The sequence below is a fragment of the Etheostoma cragini genome, chromosome 14, assembly GCF_013103735.1.
Source record: "Etheostoma cragini isolate CJK2018 chromosome 14, CSU_Ecrag_1.0, whole genome shotgun sequence".
NCBI classification, from domain to species: Eukaryota; Metazoa; Chordata; class Actinopteri; order Perciformes; family Percidae; genus Etheostoma; species Etheostoma cragini.
Genome location: NC_048420.1, coordinates 20,144,709 through 20,168,041, shown reverse-complemented (window position 1 = coordinate 20,168,041; position 23,333 = coordinate 20,144,709). Strand labels below are relative to the sequence as shown.

Genomic DNA, 23,333 nt, shown 5'->3' with positions numbered 1-23,333 from the left:
AATATTCAATTCTATGCCCTAACTATAAGCTTTATCAAAAAGGAAAGTCTTAAGCCTACTCTTAAATGTGGAGACGGTCTCTGCCTCCCGAACAACGTATAACAGCTGTAGAAAAACACAACATTTTGGGTTGTGAATGATTTTTGTGTGCTATCAGATTCAAAGAAATTACTGAACAATTCAAGGTTTTTCTACTATACTCATCTAGATCTGGGAGATTTTTGCTCAAAAACGGCAATTGTTGAGGAAGATGGGAGGCTGTTGCAACCCTCCAACAATCTATAAGAAAACAAATTCTTTTGGCATTATTGGTCTCAAAGTGAAAAACACATGTCACATGTTGGAGTCTTTCGTGGAGAGAATGTGATCTATTTTAGTTGGAGAAAACAGGCTGACAGTTAAAAAGTACAGGGGTATTTATTAACAGTTCTTTAGACTTATTTGCATGGGTTCAACTAATATTTCTGCTGAGAAAGTGACATGTACACGTTCAAACTCCATGACGTAAGTTTTTAGAGACGCAATAACAAACTTAAGCTCTTTTTTTGTTGCAGTTTATAAAAAGCTCTATTCATTTGTGGACATTAGTGTATGTCCATCACTGATGTGCCTCTTTCAGTTTCTCAGTTTCATTTGCACAAAGTAATTTACGGTTAAGAATTCCACAGTCAAACAAACCCTTTCACTATGTAATAAAAGGCTAATGATGAGTATTGAATACGAGGTGCAGTGTTTCTTCACAGGCGGTGATGCCTTTAATGTTTCTCCCTCCATTTACTCTGCAAAGGGGAGCTGCTTCCCTTAAATGAGGTGGTTAGAATTGTACCTGTACCATCAGCCTTTCGAAGAACAGTTGGGGTAGTTTGTTACATGTGGGTGACTGTTGGTGGATGTTTCCCTGTGTTTTATCTGTATCTCATCCAGGAAGCCTTACTTTTCTATTCTTTACTCCCCTGCCTCACTTTGTCCGCCTAAATGCTTCAGTTGCTTGCCTGCCCACTACCACATACAAACACAACTTAGGCCCATCGAGACATTCAACATATCAAATACCACAACCAAGTATGAATTAAGTAATGCAAAGTTTATTTACAACTAAGGTTAATTAAACCAAAACTATGGGAGTCTGGAGGTATGCCCAAAAGAAGGGAAGAAGCCCGGGCCAACCAATCAAGGGCTGTCGGCTCCAGAACAATGCCAGAACCATCGCAAGGGCTTCTTTCTAGATTGTAGTGTACTTGCACAGATGAAGATTGAATTTCTTTGAGAAGTAAGACACTGGATGTTCAGCTCCATCAGCACTATCTTGGAGCAGAACAGCTCCTGCCTAGAATTCACTTGCATCAATTCAAAGGGCCGATCAAAATTTGGCGCTGCAAGCACAGATTTTAGCATAGTCACATCTATCAGACCACACTAAGCAGGTCAGTTAATAATGCAGCTACGGCCAAAAGGTTTTTACAGAACCCCCTGTATTATCCGCCCATCCTTAGGAAACGTCTGAGTTCTCGTCTGGAACCAGGAACTGGAAAAGCCAAAATGGACTCCACCTTGGACTGGACTGGGCGTACTTCACTTCGGCCCACAATTTTTCCCAGATAGGCCAAGGTTGCTTGACCAAAGTCACACTTTGCCAGGTTGAGCATTAGGTTCCCTTTACTAAGCCGCCCAAAGACTTCCTCTAGTTGGTGAACATGACTTTGCCAATAATTTGAGTCTATTATCAAATCATCCAAATAAGCTTCACAGCCAGAGAGACCAGACAATACAGTATTAACCAGCCTCTGGAAGGTCGCGGGTGCATTGCACATCCCAAAAGCCATCACTGATACTGCAAAAAATCATCTGGTGTTACAAAAGCGGATATTTCTTTAGCTCGGTTAGTTAGTGGAACTTGCCAGTACCCTTTTAGTAGATCAAGCTTAGTTACATATCCTCCATTCTAGGCAGAGGATAGCAATCAGGTTTTGCCATCGCATTCACTTTTCGGAAATCAGTGCATAAACGGTCAGATTTATCAACCAACAAGCAGGGTGAACTCCACAAGCTCAAACTAGGCTCAGCAATACCATGGTCAAGCATGTACTCAATCTCTCCCATAAAACATCTACGCTTATAAGGATTACCACAATATGCACGTTGCTTAATCGGTGCAGAATCACCTACATCAGTGTTGTGTTGCAGGATAGTCATGAAGGTACGTCCAAAGACAGTGGCCTATGTGACACAATCAGGTTCACAATATCAGCATGTTGAGTGTCTTGTAAGTGGACTAAGTGAGAATCAAGCTGGTTTTAATATTTCTGAGTACTGTAACCTGCCTTGTACCACTGCTGTAAATGGAACAACAACATCCTCCTTATCCTCCCCAGGGGTCAGAGCCACAGAAAGTACAGCAGGGTCAACATTTTCATCACTGGACAGCACCAACACACACACAAGGACAGATTTAACCAGATTATTACTGGGCAACTCAGCCAAAGGCACAACACTAATAACACCTGCCGGAGTAGATGTCACACTGTCTGGGCCAGGACCAGCCTCATGCTCATGGTACATTTTCAACATGTTAATGTGACACAACCTATTCCTACGGCTCCGATCTGGAGTAGCAGTGAGGTAATCACCGTCACTCACTTTCTTCTGGCCACTAAAGCGAGCTTGCAGACTAGAACCAGGGATCGGTAATAAAACCAACACTTTTTCATATATAATATATATATAATATATAAAAACCTTTCAGCTAAAAATTGTGACCGTCTGTTAATATGGCACCTTTTGTCGATGTGCTTTTCCTCGGTTCCAATCCCAATTGAAAAGAAGCAGTGTTCCCTAGAGGGAGGCTGTGAGTCATATCCACTGGCCATAAGTGTAATACCTTTTTCTTTTTCAATGGAGCATATCTATATATCTGTTATCTATTTACTGCAGGCTTTGGCTGTCAAGGCTTTCTTTGAAAAATAAGCTTTAGGAAACTTTAAAAAAGTGTACAGTTTGTATTTACCAATAACAGCATTAAAAATCGGTTATATACAACAGGGATATTGTATCTAAAAAAAAAAAAGAAAAGAAAATTTTATTAAATGAAAGTAATGTGCGTTTGCGCCATGTGATGCAATGTGCAATCTGCATGTGTGCGCAAATGTGCCTATTTAAATATTTCTAGCTACACTTGCAGCGTCAGTCTGAGGATATAAATAGCAGTTAGTCGGTCCACCACGTTGATCCTTACTGGAATATCTGTTGAAGGGATTGTTATGGCAATGTTTACAGACATTTTTTTCTGAAACACATGAACCATTCTATATTATTATTTGGTAAAGACATCCATGGTGCATCGAGGATGAATCCTAATGGTTTTGGTGATCCTCTGACTTTTTTCCTGCTGACTCCACCAGCAGGTCAAATATTTCACTTATCAAGAGCCCAAACACCATTTGGCTCATTATGTTTTGTTTGTGTGTGAAAGTATTGAATGAATTTGATTGAATTATATTCCGTTAAACTTGGTGCAGACAGTCCCTCCAATTGAAGTAAAATAACTTTGGTAATCCTCTGACTTTTCATCTGGCACCATTCCTTTCAGCCTCTGATGTAGGGCTGAGACGGTTACCACATTACCGCAATACCGCGGGTCTGAGCTCTATACGTCATCACCGCAAAAATGTGAGGAGCGCACTGTTCCATGACACATAACATTTCAATCTTGTCGACTATCAGGCCTAGGGTATATGCAAGAGTACCTGTGACATTTATCCGTTCCCAGCTGAGGTAGACTCATTAATGTTACAGCTAGGGGTGGGGAAAAAAATCTTTCTTCTTAGATGCATCGCGATTTTCTCTAGAACGATTCAATGCTAGATTCTGATAAATTAATAATCGATTTGTGTTGATTTTTATTTAACAGTTCATTTAATTTACAATGAACAACAACTTAGAGTTTAGGTAAGAGTGCAGGAAAAAAAAAAAAAAAAAAATGGCCAAAAGGAAAAAGAAATGTTTTGTGTATATGTACACACAAATACTAATAAGACACACTTAAAATAATTAGGCAAACACATAAAGGCTGTTCATCTACTTTAACACATTACATCTTACCACCTCATGTTCTAGAAGCCAATTCTCCACCTTTAAACATGACTGAGCCTCTGACATTGAAGATTACTGTAAGAGAAGGTGACTTTCACAATCATATTTAAGGCTTAAGCATGGAATGACTACAATATAAAAACCTCCAGTACACAAAATATTTCATTAAAACTTGTGTGTGACAAGTAATGTAGATGTCAAACTCTAACACTCAGATTAATAAGAATTTGTTTTTAATCACTCATGGAAATGTACATAAAAAAATAGTGAGGTGCCAAGAGATTCCCATGCCTAGTTACAGCTGCGGTGTTTACCATTGCACATTAGCATTGCAGCTTGCGGAGTTTCCTTCTGTTTAGCTTTATCCAGATAAAACGGCAAGGGTGAATTTCAGCCTGCATGCACGTTTTGTGGACCAAAACAGAGTGGATTATATTGGTAGAGAGAGCAAGTTAGCAAACTGCTGAGTCGCCCTCTCTGCTCTGCTCTGCTCTCTGTCAGCTCATCTGCTAGATGTGTTGCACTCGGGCTGCAACATATGTTGTAAGGTTTCAGCCGATGTTTTTTCACGGGTAACGCCATTCACTTTACCGGCAGTATTGACAATAGATATAGCCACCGTGGCTTTGAGAAGCTCTAGCTTGTTTTTTTATTTTTCACTTTTATCTCACTTTACATCACCTTTGCTCATTCTTTTTCCTCTCTCTGTTCCTCACAGTGGCACTTATACTGCTCGCTCTCCTTGCGCAACCACACTGGCACTGACGTCCCTCGCTTAAGGCACCCAACCGTTCTCTCTCTAACTTACGCTACTCTTGTAAGGGGTAAACCGCGAGAATGTTTTGCTTTTCAACCGCGGTATGAAAAAATCCATCGTCTCAGCCCTACTCTTATGTGCTTTGTTTATTGCTAATTAGAACATGTCAGCAGGCAAACTTGATAAACTAAGATGTTTCACATGGTAAACATTATAATTTGCTAAACATGAGCATGCTATATTGTAATCGTGAGCATGTTAGCTGTGCCGAAGTACATTCTCACAAAGTCAATAGCATGGCAGTAGACTGTTGAGATAATCCAAGCTAACTATCCTACTTCCTGCTGATATAACATAATTAATTACAGTGTGTGTGATGATAAAAACATAATGGAAACTTATCTCTTTCATGGCGTTGGCAATGGCAAATGACAGGTGTGACTCCGCAAGCCAATTAACATCTTACCATTACAGAGCACAGATAGCTTTTTTTTAACACAGTGAGTTTTTGTGTAAAATACAAAATCTGGTTTATTCCCCTTTTGATTCAACAGTGACAATGATAAAATGTGATGTCAAAAAGATTGATAAAGGCAAAGTGAACATCATCATGATCACACTCCTGACTGAATGATATGAAGGTCTTCATGTCTGTTAACTTGCATCTTTGCAGTCAAATAAACAGCAAAAGTTCAGCATCTCAGGCAAGCGAGAGTCTAAATAAACATCGCTTTGTCCTCCAAATATAAAGGCGAGTGAGCAGCAGCCTCACAGGAACATGACGGAATCGGTGATGTTGATGACAGGTAGTTGGCATTTCAGCTGTTATTACAGACACATGGCCTCTGTGTTCAGATACATTTGCTTTTGCTTTCTGTCATCCATCTAAAAATTCTACAGACCCTTTGATGATAAAGCATTAAAAAAATCACTAAAAGCTTCTTTCAGACTGAAAACAGATCATTTATTTTGTGTATTTGTCTATACAAAGTCCTACTGTAGTGCTTTATGCTGTGTCTATGACTTATCAATAATATAGACTTTTCCAATGTCACAGTAAACAAAGCAAAATTCTAAATTTCTTTTTTTTTTTTTCTTTTTTTCTCAAATCAAGTTACACCCAAGCAAACTTTGTGCTTTGCCACAAGGTATAAAGCAGACAAAAAGGCAAACTGTGTTTATCCCATTCTGTTTCTGCTATGTAGATTCATTAAATACATTTAACAGTTTATGCAGAAGAGCACTTGAGAGTTTTTTTTTCACTGTGTCCAGCTCATCCACAGTCTTTAATTAAAAAATCCCCTGGTCTCTAAGAACTGGGTTACCCTTTCATGTGTTTAATCACTCTGTATTTTGAATAGCGCATTTCAGTCTAGCAGGTAACATAGGAATTAGCAGGAATTTAGACTTAAGAGTTTAATCTGATGCTTTGTTTGGCTGCTGGCAGTTAAATCGTACTGGCTTTGTAAAGAAACTAAAGCAGAATAGTAATTTCTTTGATAGAGGTTTTGATTCTTCTGATTTCCCTGGTTTGTAAAGTAAGATTGAACACTGCTGTACGTCTGACACAGAAAGCAGGCCAGAGACTATATGAAAACGTGCTGCAAAATAGTGAGACAAAAGCCTCATGATGGATGATTTTTTTGTGGAATTTGACCATTAACAAGCCACAGAATATCTGAGGAAACGGTTTTATTTCCCAAGACTAAGGCCAGGCATAGGTTGAGTAAAGCAATCCATTACATTACATACAATAACAATGCTCGGACACCAACTGAAATTTCTGGAATTGGAGAAGACAAAGCAAATCTTAATATCCTGCAGCTGGTCAATGTAGTTTTTAATTAAGGTGGCAGAGAGTTTTCAGCTCCCAAATCTTTATCCAATAACTGTATTCCTAGAGCATATAACCACACACACTCCCACTCAGCATCAGCATGTATGAGTAAGAGCTGCTAATATTACTATATTTCAGGTCTAAGATATTGAACGAGATGGTACTAGATTTCTTTTCCGAATGAAAGCCTATCCATGAGATTATATCTATAAGGCATATTTTGAGTTGGTGCATTTTCACTCTTTCAATGTATCTCAAGCAACACTTCCTCTTGGACTTTTTATTATAGCCACTATGTATAGAATCTTTACGTGATCATAACATCTTTAATGATGCTGACAACTTTTTTTTTTAAGACACACAACCAAGTATGAAAATTTAAATTTCTTTGAAAATCTTGAAAATAAAAATAATCAAATAAATAACTAATATCAAATAAAACCAATTTCTTTTGACGTTTTAGCGTCCAGGATTGCCTGGGTTCGGATTTATTAATATACCCACTCTACCAAGTTGACTGATTTCTCTGCCATCATCACATGAAGCAGCGGTTTCTTGGTTGGAAAAAATCTATCCAGTGAGTGCCCCAAGGGGACTAGCGATTAGCCAAACAACACCACGGGAGGGACTAATGGCAAGTCTTCCCAATATCGGCCAACATAGTTTTTAGTCCACTCCACTCTTTAAACCCCCGGCAGAACAAGCATGTTGGCATGGCTATGTGTCAGTGTCTACTTAAAATGACGTTTAGTCGTGTCCAACATTAGTTGGATATGTTGGTCTCTAGGGATTGATTTAAGGAAAAGTGAAAAGCCCTCCTTCATGGAAATTGGTTGGAGTGGAAGCCTCGTCAGACTGAATGTAACAAGTTGACACGTTTGTGTGATATCAGGGAATACTGAAACAAACTTGTTAAGAAGCTAAATAAATTCACATAAGAAATTTTGTCAGATCATTTGCAAAGGTGCAGTTTGTGTTATATGGAGCATACTACCTAACATGGAAGTAAATGGAACCAGCTAAGCTCAACATCCCCTCAATTACACTCTGAACAGTTTTAATTGAAACTAGAACTGCAAGCATTTATGAAGGGGGCCAAGCCTCCTTGCGCCAGTCACCCCAATGCGATTTGACCCTGGCAACCCGGGGAGCACCCTAAAGCGTAACCCAAAGCATAACGGTGGGAAGGCAAACACCAGGAATTATTGAGAGGTGTGAGCAGCTTTATCTGTGGTACATTGCTGTTGCAAATATCCCAGAGCCCTAAAGGAATTTTGCCAACTTCTGGTCCGTCTGGTTTTATTTTCTATAAAAATTTGTAAAACATCAACCCTCTAACCCTGTAGTCAATCTATGAAAATATTATTTTCAGAAGAAACTGGACTACTAGAATAATTGTGAATTTGTCCCTCTCGCAGTTAAACTCATTAATGAGCAGCGATGAACGTATGACTATGAATTTTTTTATGTATATCTGTGACTGTGATGGATGGAAAGTATGAATTAAATTTTTGTTTATTGTTTTGAAGTGTGGCTTTTATCTTACTTAGAAAATTGTTAACCTGCAATTTGCACAGCTCCTTGTGTGTGCCCATATGTTGACTGTACATTTGTCTTCTAATTGTTTTTAACCCTGTGCTTGTTGTTGTCTGTAATTCTTGCAGCAAAGTAACTTACTCATTGTCCAAAACAAATTTCTCCTTAGGGAGACCAATAAAAGTACTTTGACTTTGACTTTGAATGATCACATAGTGGATTTTTAACATGAATTATAACCTTATGACAAAAAAACAATCACACTTCCATTTTTAATTGGGTTCTAGTAGAGAATGATTGCATTCCTTAAACATATATGTTATCCTAATTGTTTGAAATTGAGATGAAGACACTATTTGGTAAAAGATTGAGGTAAAAATTTATTTCACATTGCTTTTAAAACTCCAAATAAGTCACGGGTCAATTTGACCCGGGAGGTACGAGAGGGTCCCTAAAGTGAAGACAATACAATGGTTAATGTTTGACATTGGACCTTTAACACTGTATTATACTTATTCTTTGTTTTCATTTTTTGTATATTTTTACTGTTCTCAAATCATGATAGTAGTCAACTCTCACACACAGGATTTACTGAAGCATGAGCAAACGTCTGCCGCATGCTCAAAATCTAAACAGAATGGCAAGAAAATGTGGTTTAAAGTGGAGGCGTGATGGCCTGCTAAAAGGCTTGTCTTTGCGCACAACCATCAACCACCAACATGTGTACTGCTTTATGCTGAACTGTCAATTCCTGTCAAGTATGTTTTGCGATGGGGAGGACACAGCTGCCTGACTGTCTCCAAAATATGTTGGCAGCTGAATTCACAGGGTGTGGGTTGACTCTGAACTAAGGATCATTGTGAACAGTCAGATGTCGAGGAGCAATTATTTTACCACCATGGCCATGTTCTGTCCAAAAACAAATGGGTGTCAGACTAGACTAGCTTCAAACCACACACATACAATTACGTCAAGTACATCCATCAGAGTGAACTGAGTTTTGGGCAAATACATGGGCTTTATGGCTCTTAACACAAACTATTCAGTAAAGCCCTTCAACCTTAATAGCCACACTGAATTTCAAATGGAAACCTTAACAGTAATCTTTCATTTTTATTATATTGGTAACCACATGGGAATAAATATGTGGAGGAACCTGTATTTCTTTTTTCTTTTTTAATTAATGACATGAAAAATAGACTTTTATTGATCCCACACAGGAACATTTTATGTATTTGCAAAACCAACCAGCGATACAGGAAGGAAAGAAGGAACGTTGTAAAAGATGAGGGAAGACAAAAAGATAGAGGAAGGAAAGGAAAGAAGCGAAGGAAGAAAGGAGAGCAAAAAACAAAGAAGGAAGGAAGGAAAGAAAGTTAAAAGGCAGGGAAGACGGAAGAAGGAAAGAAAGAAAAGTAAAATAAAGAAGGTAGGAATAAAGAGAGGAATGAAGAAAGGAAAACATGAAAGAGAAAACAAATGAAAAAAGAAAAAAACTGGAAGAAGAAAGGAGGGAAAAAAGGAAAGTAGGATAGAAGTAAAAGAAAACATGGAAAATCAATACAAGTTCAGCCACACAACAGATTACAACATGGCACATCAGAAAATCTATCAATCACATCGCCATAGAAATCTTTACTAAATTGCATTTTGGAAAACTCTCTTGTCTCTCTCCAGGTGAATCTAGGCAGCAATCAGTACCTGTTCACAGTTGATGGGAACCCCTCTGAAATGCCATGTTTCTGCCTCAGACATGATGTGGACGCGTTGGTGTGGCAGCCTCGTCCCGACCAACCCAGTAACATGTGGGAACACATTGCCACGTTCAACGCCTTAGGTAAGAGCTACAACAACAACAAAAAACTTTTCAGCTTACTGTATTTTCCGTACTACAAATCGCTCTGGAGTATAAGTCGCACTAGTCAAAAAATGTCCCACTGGAATATAAGTTGTGTGTTCAGTTACCTGCTTTTCAACAAACTCACGGCAAACTGTCGACTTTGGCTTGAAAGTCCGCTGGCAGAACAAGGGAGTTTTATTAACTGACTTTTTTTAAACATTTAGCGGTGCTCTTTCCAGCATTGGATGTCAAATCTGTGCAGGCGAACTACACAATCCGGGGCGTTTCTCTCTGCAATTGTTCATATTACCTTTTGAATATGATTAGAAAAAATCTGATCCGGGCTAGATTTGAGTGTTCACACTACTTACACTACACTAGTTCTGAAGAGGTCTGACCTGGTCACTTGACCCCAAATGTTTTTGGGATTTGGGCCACTTTTGCCTGCAGTCTGAACGTAGACCATATCCACGACGTTCCAATTCCTGGATTGCTCCGTTGCCGTCTGAAATTTTTTGCAGAATTTTACTATATAGCCTGATGGTGGTTACCATCCGTTTGTTTGTGTTGGGATTTTAAAATCCGGTCGATTTTATGAGGACTATAGTTACCTGCTCCTCAGGTCTCTGCAGGGTATGTCCAGACGGCTAGCTTGACTATCTGTCCAATCTAAGTTTTCTGTTGCACGACTAAAACAACTTTTGAGCGTACATGTACCTAGAACATACAAGTTCCTTCCCAAGGCTATTTTGCAGCTGCACCGTGGTTTTTCCCAGTGATTAGCGCCGTACATGATGATTTTGATTAGTTTAAAGAAATGCCAATAAACCAGAGCAGTTTTTCTCTCATCCAGAACGCTGTGTGAACTAGACAGACCCCCCTATCCAGCGCAGTGGAGGAAGGGCAGGCAAAGCAAGACCACTGGATGTGGGAGTGGTTTGAAGATGTAAGCAGCAGTCTCAGTGGAGGCCTAGCTTAATTTCTATTTTTGATATATCATGGCAGCTTGAGTTGAATTATTCATTCTTTCAGCAATTAACTTTGTTTACATCCGCTGTCATGCCTCTACTGCTGCTGTGCGGCAGTGGCTAGACAACAGAATGTTTCAAATGACAGCAATAAATCTGCAGTAATTAACATGAGAGTTTACTGACGCTGTAGTGTACAAGGACACACACACAAACGTATGGAAATAGGATCATAAACAGATTTCTATGCTCTGCATTTAAACCATTTAAAGAGGTCTGGATGATAGTTTGCCTCTAGCTGAGGCACTGACCAATGGGTTGAGCGTTGTTTAACTAAACTCCAAGAGTGCAAATCAAATACTCAGGCCATCAGCCAGTGTACCCAGTTCGAGTGACGCATCTCTTTCAATTTCTGTCTTCATTGAATTCATCTACTCATCTTTCTTTTCTTAACGATGGCTTCTGGAACACGTTTTATTTCAATTTTCACTTTGACAGGTTTGACATCTTCATTTGTCTTTTTCATTGAACACCGCACGCAGAGTTTTACCAATCTGCCTGTTAGGAATACATCATCCACTTGAAGAGGCCAGATTGATCCCAGGGAATTCTTTTTAGTAATTACTGTATGTTAGTGAGTCCAAATGAGGCTCGGAGAGACAATGGGCTGAAAACATGCATGTTTGAGCATCAAAATCAGCCTTGTTAAGGTGTAATAGAAAGAACTGTCAGTCTTAGAAATAGTTTCCCCCTTCCATGTGAGTGGGTGTCTATTAAACCAACATTTAGTGGATCATTCAAAGTTTGTATATTTTCATATAGGTAAATAAATGTGACCTGCATCGTTGAAAACAAACATTAGGTTCATGTATGAAAGCCATTTCTGGGTAAAACATGATTTTAAGAGAATTGAGAGAGTTACAATTAGTTACATAACCCAATTATAACTTTGGTATTAATTGTGCTGGTCGACGCTCTACTGGACAACATTATTTTGTAAAACTAATCTCATTAGTCTTAATGACTAAGTTGAGCAGCAGTAGAAAAAAGGTCCTTTCTTCTGTTATTGAAACACCCTGGTGTCAGATGGGAAATCTTTGGACAGGAGGTGGCTAATCCGGTTTTGAGAGGGGTGTGAGAGAGGGTCTGATGACATGACTGATGTGGGGCTCAAGGGAGGAGGTGGAGTCCAAGATCACGCCAAGGTTGCGGGCCTGGGGAGAAAGAGAGACAAGGGTCCTGTCAATGGTGAGAGTGGGGTTATTGGATGTTGCAGAGTGTGGATTTGAAGCCTATGAGGAGGAATTCTGTTTTATCGCTGTTGAGTTTGAGGAAGTTGTGTAGCATCTAGGTTTTAATTACTGAAAGACAGAAGTTGATGTGGGAGAGGGGAGGATTATGGGGGGATTTGGTGCTGAGGTAGATATGTGAGTATATCTCTGCTACCTTAGTGCTACTGCCGTTCATCTAACTTCACTGGCTCATTAATGTGCCTCCTGTATTTACAGTAAATACCGTAAAATCATGAATACGTAAACACTGATGATAGTCTGAGGAACTTAAACCTTTTTCTTCACCCAAGCACTTATTCCTGGTCTGCAAAGCTTTCAGGACCAGTTTTTTGAGTATTTAGGCTACCTTATTTTACAAGCTATTTTAGCTTTTCAATACTTTAAGTATTACCTGTGCACCAAAGACAAGAAAAGTGATTCTGTTAGCACGGTATCCCTTTTGTTTTAAGTACTGCAGTTTAAAGCTACCACTGTAACTATGCACCTGAACACAAACTGTACTGTGTGGCCAGACCAATCCTTCCTAAACCTTATAGATGGGACAGTAGGGGCCTAACAGTTACATAAAATTAGTTTCTTACTTGAAGAAAATAACCAACCAACCCTGAGGTGCTCAACTGTCAAACGAGCAATAACTACCACTTACAAGAGCCTGAAAGGAGAGTGTGAGAATATGTGACTGATAGACAAGCTACTTGCAATTACTAATACTAAATTTAATATTTATTACATACTTGATCAGTAAAAAGTGTGTGAATCAACATCACTAACCCCAACTGCTCTAGTGGAAGTGTGTTATTACTCTTCGCCTAGGCAGCTTCTAATTGTGAATGTGCATCCCGGCGTGAGTGAAAACAGGACGCTCCTGTCAAAGATCCTCTCTGCATCTCTATTATCTTCCCATTCTGTTTTTGTAGGCTACGTCCAGGCATCCAAGCGGGATAAGAAGTTTGCAACATGCGCTCCAGACTTCTCCTTCGCTTCACTGTGCGAATGTCTCCGCCGAATATTCATCTACCGACAGCCGTCGCCTGTGGAAACTGTCCTCTTCAACAGGAAGCAGGGCCGTCAGGTAGGACAAGTTGCCAAGCAACAAGTGGCCAGCCTGGACTGCGATAAACCAATCCTAGGCTTCAGGGCAACCAATGAGAGACTGTACATCCTGACCTCCAGTAACCTCTTTGTTCTAAAGGTCAATAATAATTAGATTTGGGACTCTGTTCGGTTTTATGTTTTCATCTCACCACCCCTCCCCCAACAATCATTCCAAACTGAAGATCTATTATCTGCTACAACTAAACAAAACTTCCTCATGTGTACATTTGTGTTGTCTGTACTGAATGCTTGTGTCCATGTCTCACCTCCCACAAGAATTCTGTGTTGCAAAATGTCAATAAGACCAAAACGTAAGGAACCATGTTCTGAAAGACAAATTATTATAATAACTAAATAAAAACAAAACTAGAACTGAATGTTTCCAGAATAGTCATTAAGAAATTAATTTCTCTGCAGGGTTTAATTAAATAATTGTCAAGGGAATCACATTTGATGATACTGGATGTTTCATATATGTGGTGCCTTGTTAATGCTCATTGCATTGTTAGACATTTGTGATGCCATGAATTCCGGTTCATAAATACAATTTTAAACCTTTTATCTTAATGAGTGACTGATTTACTGAAGACTGGCTGTGCTGCACTGATGGTTGGTTGTAGTTTTTGTCAGATGTCCAAAGGGGGGGAGGACGTGGAGGAAATTCCTCTTCTTAGCTCATTATACAATCATTGATGTGGAAGTATGAAACAGGCTAGTCATTTCCATAAATTTCCATAAACGTGTTTCACACGTCACACTGGCTCCTTTTGCATTGGTCTCAATCTTGGACCGATTGGATGGATTTGAAGCCTTTAATCTCAAGACACCTAACATTTCAATCACGTTTGCTACCTTTTTTGTTGTTGGTTGAAATTGAAATGCTACACTTCTCATACATGCTTGGAGTATGTTTATAAAGACAACTACTGTCATTAGTCACATACAGGTACAATGTAGTGAAAGTTTATTTCTTTATTCTTAACCCATTTTAGTATTAGGAGCAGTGGACAGTTATTATACAGCAACTGGGGAACAACCTACAATAAATACAGTAGATAGTGTCTGATTTATATTTACTCTAACATATTAAACTAGAGTACATGTGCTTTTTAGAAACCTGGGACAGATAATGGAAGAAAGTTCATATTTAAAGTTTTGAACATTTCATCCAGCATTAAACACGGGATGAGCTGCGGTTTGAATGAGCTACATTTTTCAAATCTTTATGCAATGCCAAAATCCTAATGGTAAACTGCACTTGTTCAGCAGTGACATTTTCTTTTTCCATTTTAAGAAACTGTGTTTCTTAAAACTAAAAGCCACTCAACCAATCAACCAACCAGATATGAAAATATTCAAGAAAGACACTAATGGACTTTATTGTTGAAAGAAAAGGATGGTCCACTTTTTTTTCTTTTTGCATTTTCCTCGATTACAACACAACAAAAAGGCGAGAGACAAATGGGGAAGAAACAGAGATGAAGGTTTCCGCAGGATTAGATCAAAAAAGGCAAGAGTATAAAACACAAAATCACCTTTGACTCCTTTAAGAAATAGTTCCGCAAATAGATGTTTTTTTCATTTGCGGCCTGTGTTTGCTGTTTGGTAAAACTTGCAAATCTTCAGAAATTGCTCTGACTTACTAATTAAAGCTTGAAATTGCCAGTGTTGTGTGAACTGGAATAACCAAGGAACCAGTGGATCAGCGTGAGTCCCAGTCAAAGGCAGTTTATCTTTACAATACAATAGTCGCTATCAGGACGTTTTTTTAAGACTATCTGCAATTTGTGTCCTCAGCTCTCCTGAGTGCTGCTGGTTTCCGAGGCGATTTGTTTACCTCCGCTAAGCCACACAATAGACTGGGCAATCACTCTTTTCTCAGTCAATGTTTTGCTTGGGAAAATCCTGTTTTTATTGAATTATTGGTGTGCAATTCAATTAGAATGCACCACTTGTTTTTATTGGCTGTATCAGTATCCTTAGATTACGTAAAAATGGCCTGTCAGAGCTGCTAATTTCTCTAAAGAAGGTCTCTGTGTGTTCTCAGACACGGAGAACAAAACACTATCGAGCCATCTGACCACAGGGAATTGAGTAATGAAAGAAAGTTACAGCTCAACCGCATTAACTTAAACATGAGTGATTTATATCACTCACTATAAAGTTATATCAAAAGAATACAAAGCAAAGGAAGGAACAGAGAAGGCAATGTTTCAACTTTTAAACACGTTTCTAACAGTGTCATCACAGTGGGATGCCTTGACCTAAGTGGAAGTGTTTGTGAATAATCATATTGTGGTTTCATGCATGTGGATAGTCTAGTTGGTGCGTTCTGATAAAAGGGATCTCCTGATCCAGTACGTCAGACTGGATAGGTACTCACTTTAAAATAGTCTTTGTCATGAAACTGGGCTTTCTTTGTTCAAAAACTAAAAAGTTAGATAACACAAAATGAGTAAAAAGTAAATATAGTACAAATATAGTAATGATAATACTAAGTAGGAGGAAACAAATGTCATGTTTATTCACATTGAAACTACAAGAGAGAAAGAGAAAAACAAAAAAGAAAACTTTTATGTTTGTCACACATTTAATCCATTTCTCACATCTTTCTTCAAATAATAAATGCATTTATTTTCTGATTCGCAAAGTAGTCTTCTCCATTTCCTATACTTCATTCACCGGATCTTTCCGTTCATGATTAGTTTAGTCGTTTTTCAAACCGTTTCTTGTTATGTGTTTAATTACGGCAACTCTTATCCTTAAAAAATAAGTGGGTCTTATTAAGTAAGTCTTTCTTCACAGTTTCATCGGTAGACACCGGGGTATTTATTTACAAAGGTGCCAAAGATTTTGATGATGCCTTTTACTGAATGTTCCCAGAAATCATTTAGAGCATTACATGACCAGAATACATGACTGTGTTTCACTTTCTCTTCTCTACATCATCTCCAACGTTTACCGTTTGGTTTGGTTTATTTATTTATTTTTTTATGTTTACTTTGAATCTGTGGTGATATTAAATATCTAATCAAAATCTTCCATGAGTTATCTCTCCAATTAAAAATTGTTTTAAAATTGCTCATATTATGCTCATTTTCAGGGTTATTGATGTATTTAGAGGTTGTACCAGAATAAGTTTACATGGTTTCACTTTCAAAAAACACCATATTTCTGTTGTACTACACATTGCTACGCAACTCCTCTGTATATACAGTATACAGTATGTGTGTATTGCAAAATGCTATTTATTGTGATTATTATGTTATTTTAAGTCTTTCCCAAAGGGAGAACGATTATTTACCATCTATGTATCGTTCCTACATCCCAATGGAATGCATAATGGATCGGTATCCACTTTAAAATACAGTCTCTCTGTCAATGTCATGAGATTGTGTGTTTTTATTATGGGTTACATTCTGAGCTCCACAGAGAAAAAGAGTATTTGAAGAGAAACCGTAGTATTGCTGCTGGCATGTCAACGCTTTTTATCTTTATACATATTTCAGATTGTTGTCTGCCAGCGTGTGGATTGTTTTTTAGTTTTTTTTTACTTAAGTGATGTAGCAGTATGCCAGTAAAACAATGAATAGGATCATAATGACGTGAAATTCTAACGGCAGTAATGGTGTAGGAAGCAGAGGATGAGCTGTATTGTTGTTCATGCTCAGCCGCTGAGGACAGAAATGTTGGCTGTGTACACAAAGCTGAGTAACCAGGCTTCTTGTTTAATAGTATATATCCTGAATATGATCAAAACCAGCTTACTAGTGTGCAACGCAGTCATTGTCATAATTAATACAGTGCGTTATTAAGATATATTGATTTTACTCAGTTTGTTGCTCATGTTTGTGGTTTATTGTTGAAATGAGCATTGGGCTTTAATTCATCACAAAGCATTACTATTGTCCTGGGCTGCGTTCTTATGTCTCAGTGTATTGTTTGGTAATTGTATGTAAATGCTGTATTTATATAGCGCTTTTCCAGTCTTAACAACTGCTCAAAGCGCTTTTACATCTACAGGAAACATTCACCATTCACACACATTCATACACTGTGGCCGGGGCTGCCGTACACAGCACTGCCGTATTGTATAATAATAACAATATTTCTACATGGCAAATAATTTACTAGTAAGTGTTGTAGAGTCATACAAAACCAACAGACCCAACAGTCATGACAGGCATGCTGCTCATTAATAATGAATATTGTAATAAATTTGTAATTGAAAGGTGTATGTTCAAAATAATAGCAGTGCTGTGTTCAATTAGTGAGGTGATTGAATCTGTAAAGAAACAGGTGTCAATTGTGGCCCATATTTAAGGAAGAAAGGAAGCAAATGTTGTGCTTGCTGGTTGTACTGTATTTCACAGTGAAATACTCAGGAAAATGGGTCGTTCCAGACGTTGCTCTGAGGAACAGTTGACTTTGACTAAAAGTTGATTGGAGAGGGGAAAATATAAAAAGAAGTGCTCAAAAGTATAGGCTCCTCAGCCAAAAGGATTTCAAACGCCTTGAAATGGCATCCAAAGCCTGAACGAAAAACCAGTCAACTACCATTAAAATGGTTCGAAGAATAGTCAGAATGACAAAGGGTCAGCCAACGATCAACTCCAGGAAAACCAAAGAAGACTTAAAGTTACCTGTGAGTATTTACAATCTGAAGAAGGCTATGTGAAGCAAAGCCTTGCAAAGCCCCATTGCTGAAAAAAAGACATGTACAGAATAGGTTGAAATTTGCCAAAGGACACATAGACTGGCAAAAGTAGAAATGGCGCAACATTCTGTGGACTGATGAGAGAACATTTTTCTTTTTGGGTCTAGGGGCTGCAGACAGTTTGTCCGACCAACCTCATGCACTGAATCCAAGCCACAGTACGCTGGGAAGACAGTAAAGCAGGATGGTGCAAATATCATGTAATGTGGATGTTTCTCATACTGGGGTGTTTGGCCTATTTATTGCATACCAGGGATCATGGATCATTTTGAATACATCAAAATACTTGAAGAGGTCATGTTGCCTTATGCTGAAGAGGAAATGCCTCGGATATGGGTCTTTCAACAAGATAATGACCCAAGACACACCAGTAAGCAAGCATAGTCTTAGTTCCAGATGAACAACATTGATGTCATGGAGTGGCCAGCCCAATCCCCTGACCTCAATCCCATAGAAAACTTGTAGGGGGACATCAGAAATGCTGTTTCTGAGGCAAAACCCAGTAATGTAGAAGAAATGTAGAATGTAGTTCAATCGGTCTGGGCTAGAATACCTGTTCACAGGTGCCAGAAGTTGGTCGACTCCATGCAATACAGATGTGAAGCAGTTCTCAGAAATAATGGTTATGCAACTAAATATTAGTGCGGTGATTCAAAGTAAAGCAAATCCTTGAGCCGTTTTTCAGTTCATACAGTAAATGTTTGACTTTGTAAAGAAAGATGTAAATACTGCCTAATACTCATTTTTCTTCACTTTCTGTAAAGGTAGAACACAAACTTGATCTATTTTGGTCATGTTTTGATTTGGAATTGAATGTGCAGTGTTCCCAATGCATTGATATTATGGAACTAAAAGTTTTCCTAAGGATTTTGAGCATTATCCACTTTTTTTTAACTGTATATCTTTATCGAGTGCCGTACCAGAATGTAATGATGCCATCTTAACGTTAAAGAGTACCCGAGTGTCCTTGATTAAAGCTCAGCTCCTCGTGATAAGACTGATTTACTCTGCAGGTGTAATTGGCCCCTTTTTAAATGATTAAACGATTAAAGTAAACAAACGCAGATATTCTCTCAGAAGGAGTATCATGTAGGTAAATTATTATTGAGTTGATTGTACATTGTTTTGGTAATGAATACTGATCCACCCCGGTGGGATCAGTACATGGAGGGAAAGTAATTATATTTTATTGATGTTATGCGGCTGTTTCTTCACCAGGCAGTGAATGTTAGACACAATGGAAAGCAGCAACATCTTGAAACAAGGGAGCTTAGATATGTTAGTATATACGTAACCTTTACTGACAGATTTATATTGTCAATGTTGTCTTGTTTACAAAGTATATATTGTTTATAGTAATTACAGACATATGATTGCATTCCCTCAATAATACACAGATCACATGATCGCCGCTTAGCTTACAGTAGTGAGTACAAAGACATAAGGTGTGTAAGTAAGTGAGGTTTAAAGGAGCTGATAGGTGAATTTTATTACTTTTGGACAGAGCCAGGCTAGCTGTTTCCCCCTATTGCCAGCCTTAATGCTAAGCTAAGCTAAACAGCCTCTGGTGGTAGCTTCACACATGAGAAATTGACCTTCTCAATTAACTGTCGGCTAGTAAACAAATACGCATGTTCCTTGATAATTTCAAACTAATCCTTTAAACAAAAAAAGCTTAACAAAAGTTATCAATAAAAGATGACCCCTTCCACATTAGACATCTCTGCACGGTGGCCCCACAGCAAGAAGGGACCAGGTTTGAACCCTGATTGTCCCGGGTCTGTGTGGAGTTTTTGTGTTCTCACTGTGTCTGCGTGGGTTTTCTCCGGTTTTCCCCACCACTAAAAATATGTTTCCCTCCCTTACTAGCATGCTGATGTGTGGTGAGTGTCTGGTGTAGTCAGGCTGCTGTGCATCACCCAGGTGGGTGGTGTTAGAGGATTCCTCCCCCTTAAAGCACTTTGAGTGTCTATGATAAAGCACTATATAAATGTAATGAATTATTATTATTATTATTATTATTCTCTTTTGACCCATTGTTAAAATAAAGTATTGATTAAAGCAGCTTTAAAGGATAAGGCTGGTGATATTTAATATTTTTCTTATCGTCAATAAAGCTCATGAAAAGACCAAAACTAAATCCACCACTGTGTTATTTTAAGAATAGGTCGCCAGGTTTGCTATGGACTTTTTTCATCTGTGGATTAATAGACAGTTGGAGCTGTGGTGACAATTTACAGCAACAGGAGGGTGGAACATGTCACATAGTGTGTTTCATTGATGTGTTATATATTAATATAAAAATGCAGTATATCTGGCTTTGGCAACACCAATAATACTTCTAGTTGAATAATTTCATCATTGTTTTGGGGTCTTTTATGGGATTTGTTGAGCATGATAAAAATACAGAATGTTGTCAGCCTTATACTTGAAGTATACAGCCACATAAATCCTTGGCAGAGAGGCTTTACAGAATTTGGTGTCATTACTGTAGCTGTATGACAGGAAAAACTAGTTTAGGAAAAGTGACCCCTCTTTGAAAAGCCACTCGACAGTACGTTTTCTTCCACGTGTAATTATTCATAATGCTCTCTTGTTGCACTAGAGCTGTAATTATACTTTCGCCACTCCTTGTCTTTGTTGCTGTCTCTGTCCAGGGTGTCTTGATGAACATTACAGTCCCATTATCACAGAACAAGCCTCTTTTTATTGTGCTGAAACACTTTAATTTCAGAGGTAATGAGCCAGAAAGTCTCTATCTCTACCTGTCTGCATGTGTTTCCTCTCTCTGCTCATCCTCCCTCATCCTTCTTTCCCCCCTGCCCTCTTCCAGTATTTCTCTCTCAACTATACTCTCACTTCATCAGTCCCTCTTTTGCACCTTGTCTGTTTTGACACTTGATTAGGTTAAATTCAGAGTTCTTAATATTATAGTGAAGGTGCACTGTGTTTTAACTTTCCAAGGCGCAGTGATGTTATTCATCTAACTCGAGACCTGCATCCTGCAGACTGTCCGCAAATTATAGCCTGTCATGTAAGAGCATAATTTCAAGTGGTAATTTGCAGTTTTTTTGATTTTCTCCTTGTTAAATAGATAATTACAATGGTGTTTCTGCTCTGCAGTAGCCAGTAATCACCTGCCACTTTTCTTGATGAAGTATCTTCATGACTCAAGGGTCATCAGGGAGTAGTAAAGATAAAGGATAGAGTTGTATGAGTTCCTTATCCATAGTCAGTGTATTAACTACTTTTCTGACGAGGAATTGAAGCTGTTATACATGCTCCCTTCAAAGCCACCAGACTCATTTGACAAAGAAAGTATTTGTATTTATCCAAACTAACTCTTAAACACCAAGGTCCCACTGCTATTGAGCAAGGCAAAGCAGTGAATACTTTTCTACGTTCAAACTGATACAGATTTTCTTTAGGTGTCTAAAATAAGTTTTGCTCCCGTCTACAGCAGTAGGCCTAAATTGCTGAGCTTCGGTGTCCGTCTTCTTTCTAAGGTGCTTTATAGCCTCTCATCTCTGATTCTGGAGCCAACAGCAGACCAGCATCTGCATAAACAGGTAGGGGGAGGGCTCATATAAAAAAAATATTTACACTTCAAAGAAATTGTACGGAGCCTTTTAACATTCCACTCATGCAGTTTAGTCCTGCGTTGGCAGTACATTAGCAGATAAAATTGTTCTGAGGCTGAATTTATATTGGATGATGCTCACTAGATATGGTAACATAATTTACATTAATTGGTGAGAAGTGCAGTGTTTATTTCTTCACATATTCTCTCAAGGTAAATGTAGGAAGGGTGTCCATTTGTATGCAGATGAGTGCCATTGTCTAATTCAAAGTGATGCATGTGATGGAATTTGTGGTTTGACACATTTATATTCTAAACATCACTAAATTTCTATTATGTCAAAGTCAGGTGTCAAAGGAGCTATCTGTCAGCCAAACACCACATGATATGTTGTGTCTCAAAGTAATCAAATCATACACCATTTATTAACAATAGTGAGTATAGTGATGTGAATACACATCAAAATGGTTTCTCTTTAAAGATGTAGGCTATTAATTGATCTTTTTGGCCATTTGGGCGCTGCAACACAATCTGTCAACACAACACTCACACTCCTGTCACTTCACGCCTGTGATTTAACGCCGTGATGATGATTCACATCACCTATTCACTCATCCATCAGTTAACAGACAGACATAAAAAGCAGAAAAAGAAATGGTAGCCTAAACTAAATGCACTGCTTTTATATAGTCCTTTTCTAGTCTTAACAACCACTCACTTAAAGGAGGGCTCTTGTTCGCTAGTAGTCTTTTTAATCCACTGAACGCCCAAGAAAGGTGTTTAATTTCAGCAACTTTGGATTTGTCATTTTGAATCTTCCTACTCCTGTCCTTTGACTAAATCCCATTCCTGCTAACGTAAATGGACTGCATATATATAACGCTTCTCTAGCCTTAGTGACTACTACACACTACATGCACCATTAAGCCCATTCACACATGAATATGACACTTGGGGCCGAGGCTGCCATAAAAGGGGTCACTGCTCATCAGATAAAGTAATGGAAAAGAGAATGCTTTCTGTAGACTCAAAGGGAGAAAATTAAAAGAAAAAAACGTCTACTCTAATTCCGGAAACATTTTTATTTGGGACATAAAGATAAAATGTACAAATTATCAATTTCAAGATAACCATCAAAAGTACTCACAGGATCACATTATTCTAAAAAGCGAGAGCAAGGCAGCAGCTTCCAAGTTTTACACAAAATAATATTTATGTTTTAATGGGCAATGACGAAAGAAAAAGTGTCAAATAACAATATACAGATAATGTCTGACAAACAGAATAGTTACTATAAATAACAATATCTTTCAATACACAGGAAACAATATACACAATAATCTATTGATACTCCAGGCATGTACAGTATTGCAACAATCAAACATTCAACATTTTTCACATATAGTAATAAATGAAACCACTGTTTCAGTGTAAGAGCATCCTCTTCCTTAGCTGCTGATGCCCAATTATATTCCCCTGTGTGTCAGATTTGAACATTCATAAACATCACTGATATGGCAGAAAACATCACACGTCCATCCAGCCACGTTCGCTGACGGCTCTCGCAACTAAAGAGCGAGACGAGCAAAGCGATGGTTTGTAAATCCACAGTTTTCATGATA

General features: G+C 38.4%; 1 protein-coding gene across 1 annotated transcript in view; it reads left to right on the top strand.

Moving 5' to 3' along the window:
• The window catches only part of nudcd1 (NudC domain containing 1), a 34,975-nt gene extending 21,005 nt beyond the window's left edge, over positions 1-13,970 (top strand). Inside the window, 2 exon segments of the mRNA XM_034891615.1 lie at positions 9,897-10,056; positions 13,237-13,970. Coding sequence (XP_034747506.1) covers positions 9,897-10,056; positions 13,237-13,526 — 450 coding nt within the window. The 3' untranslated portion in view covers positions 13,527-13,970.
• Positions 13,971-23,333: the final 9,363 nt, after the last annotated feature.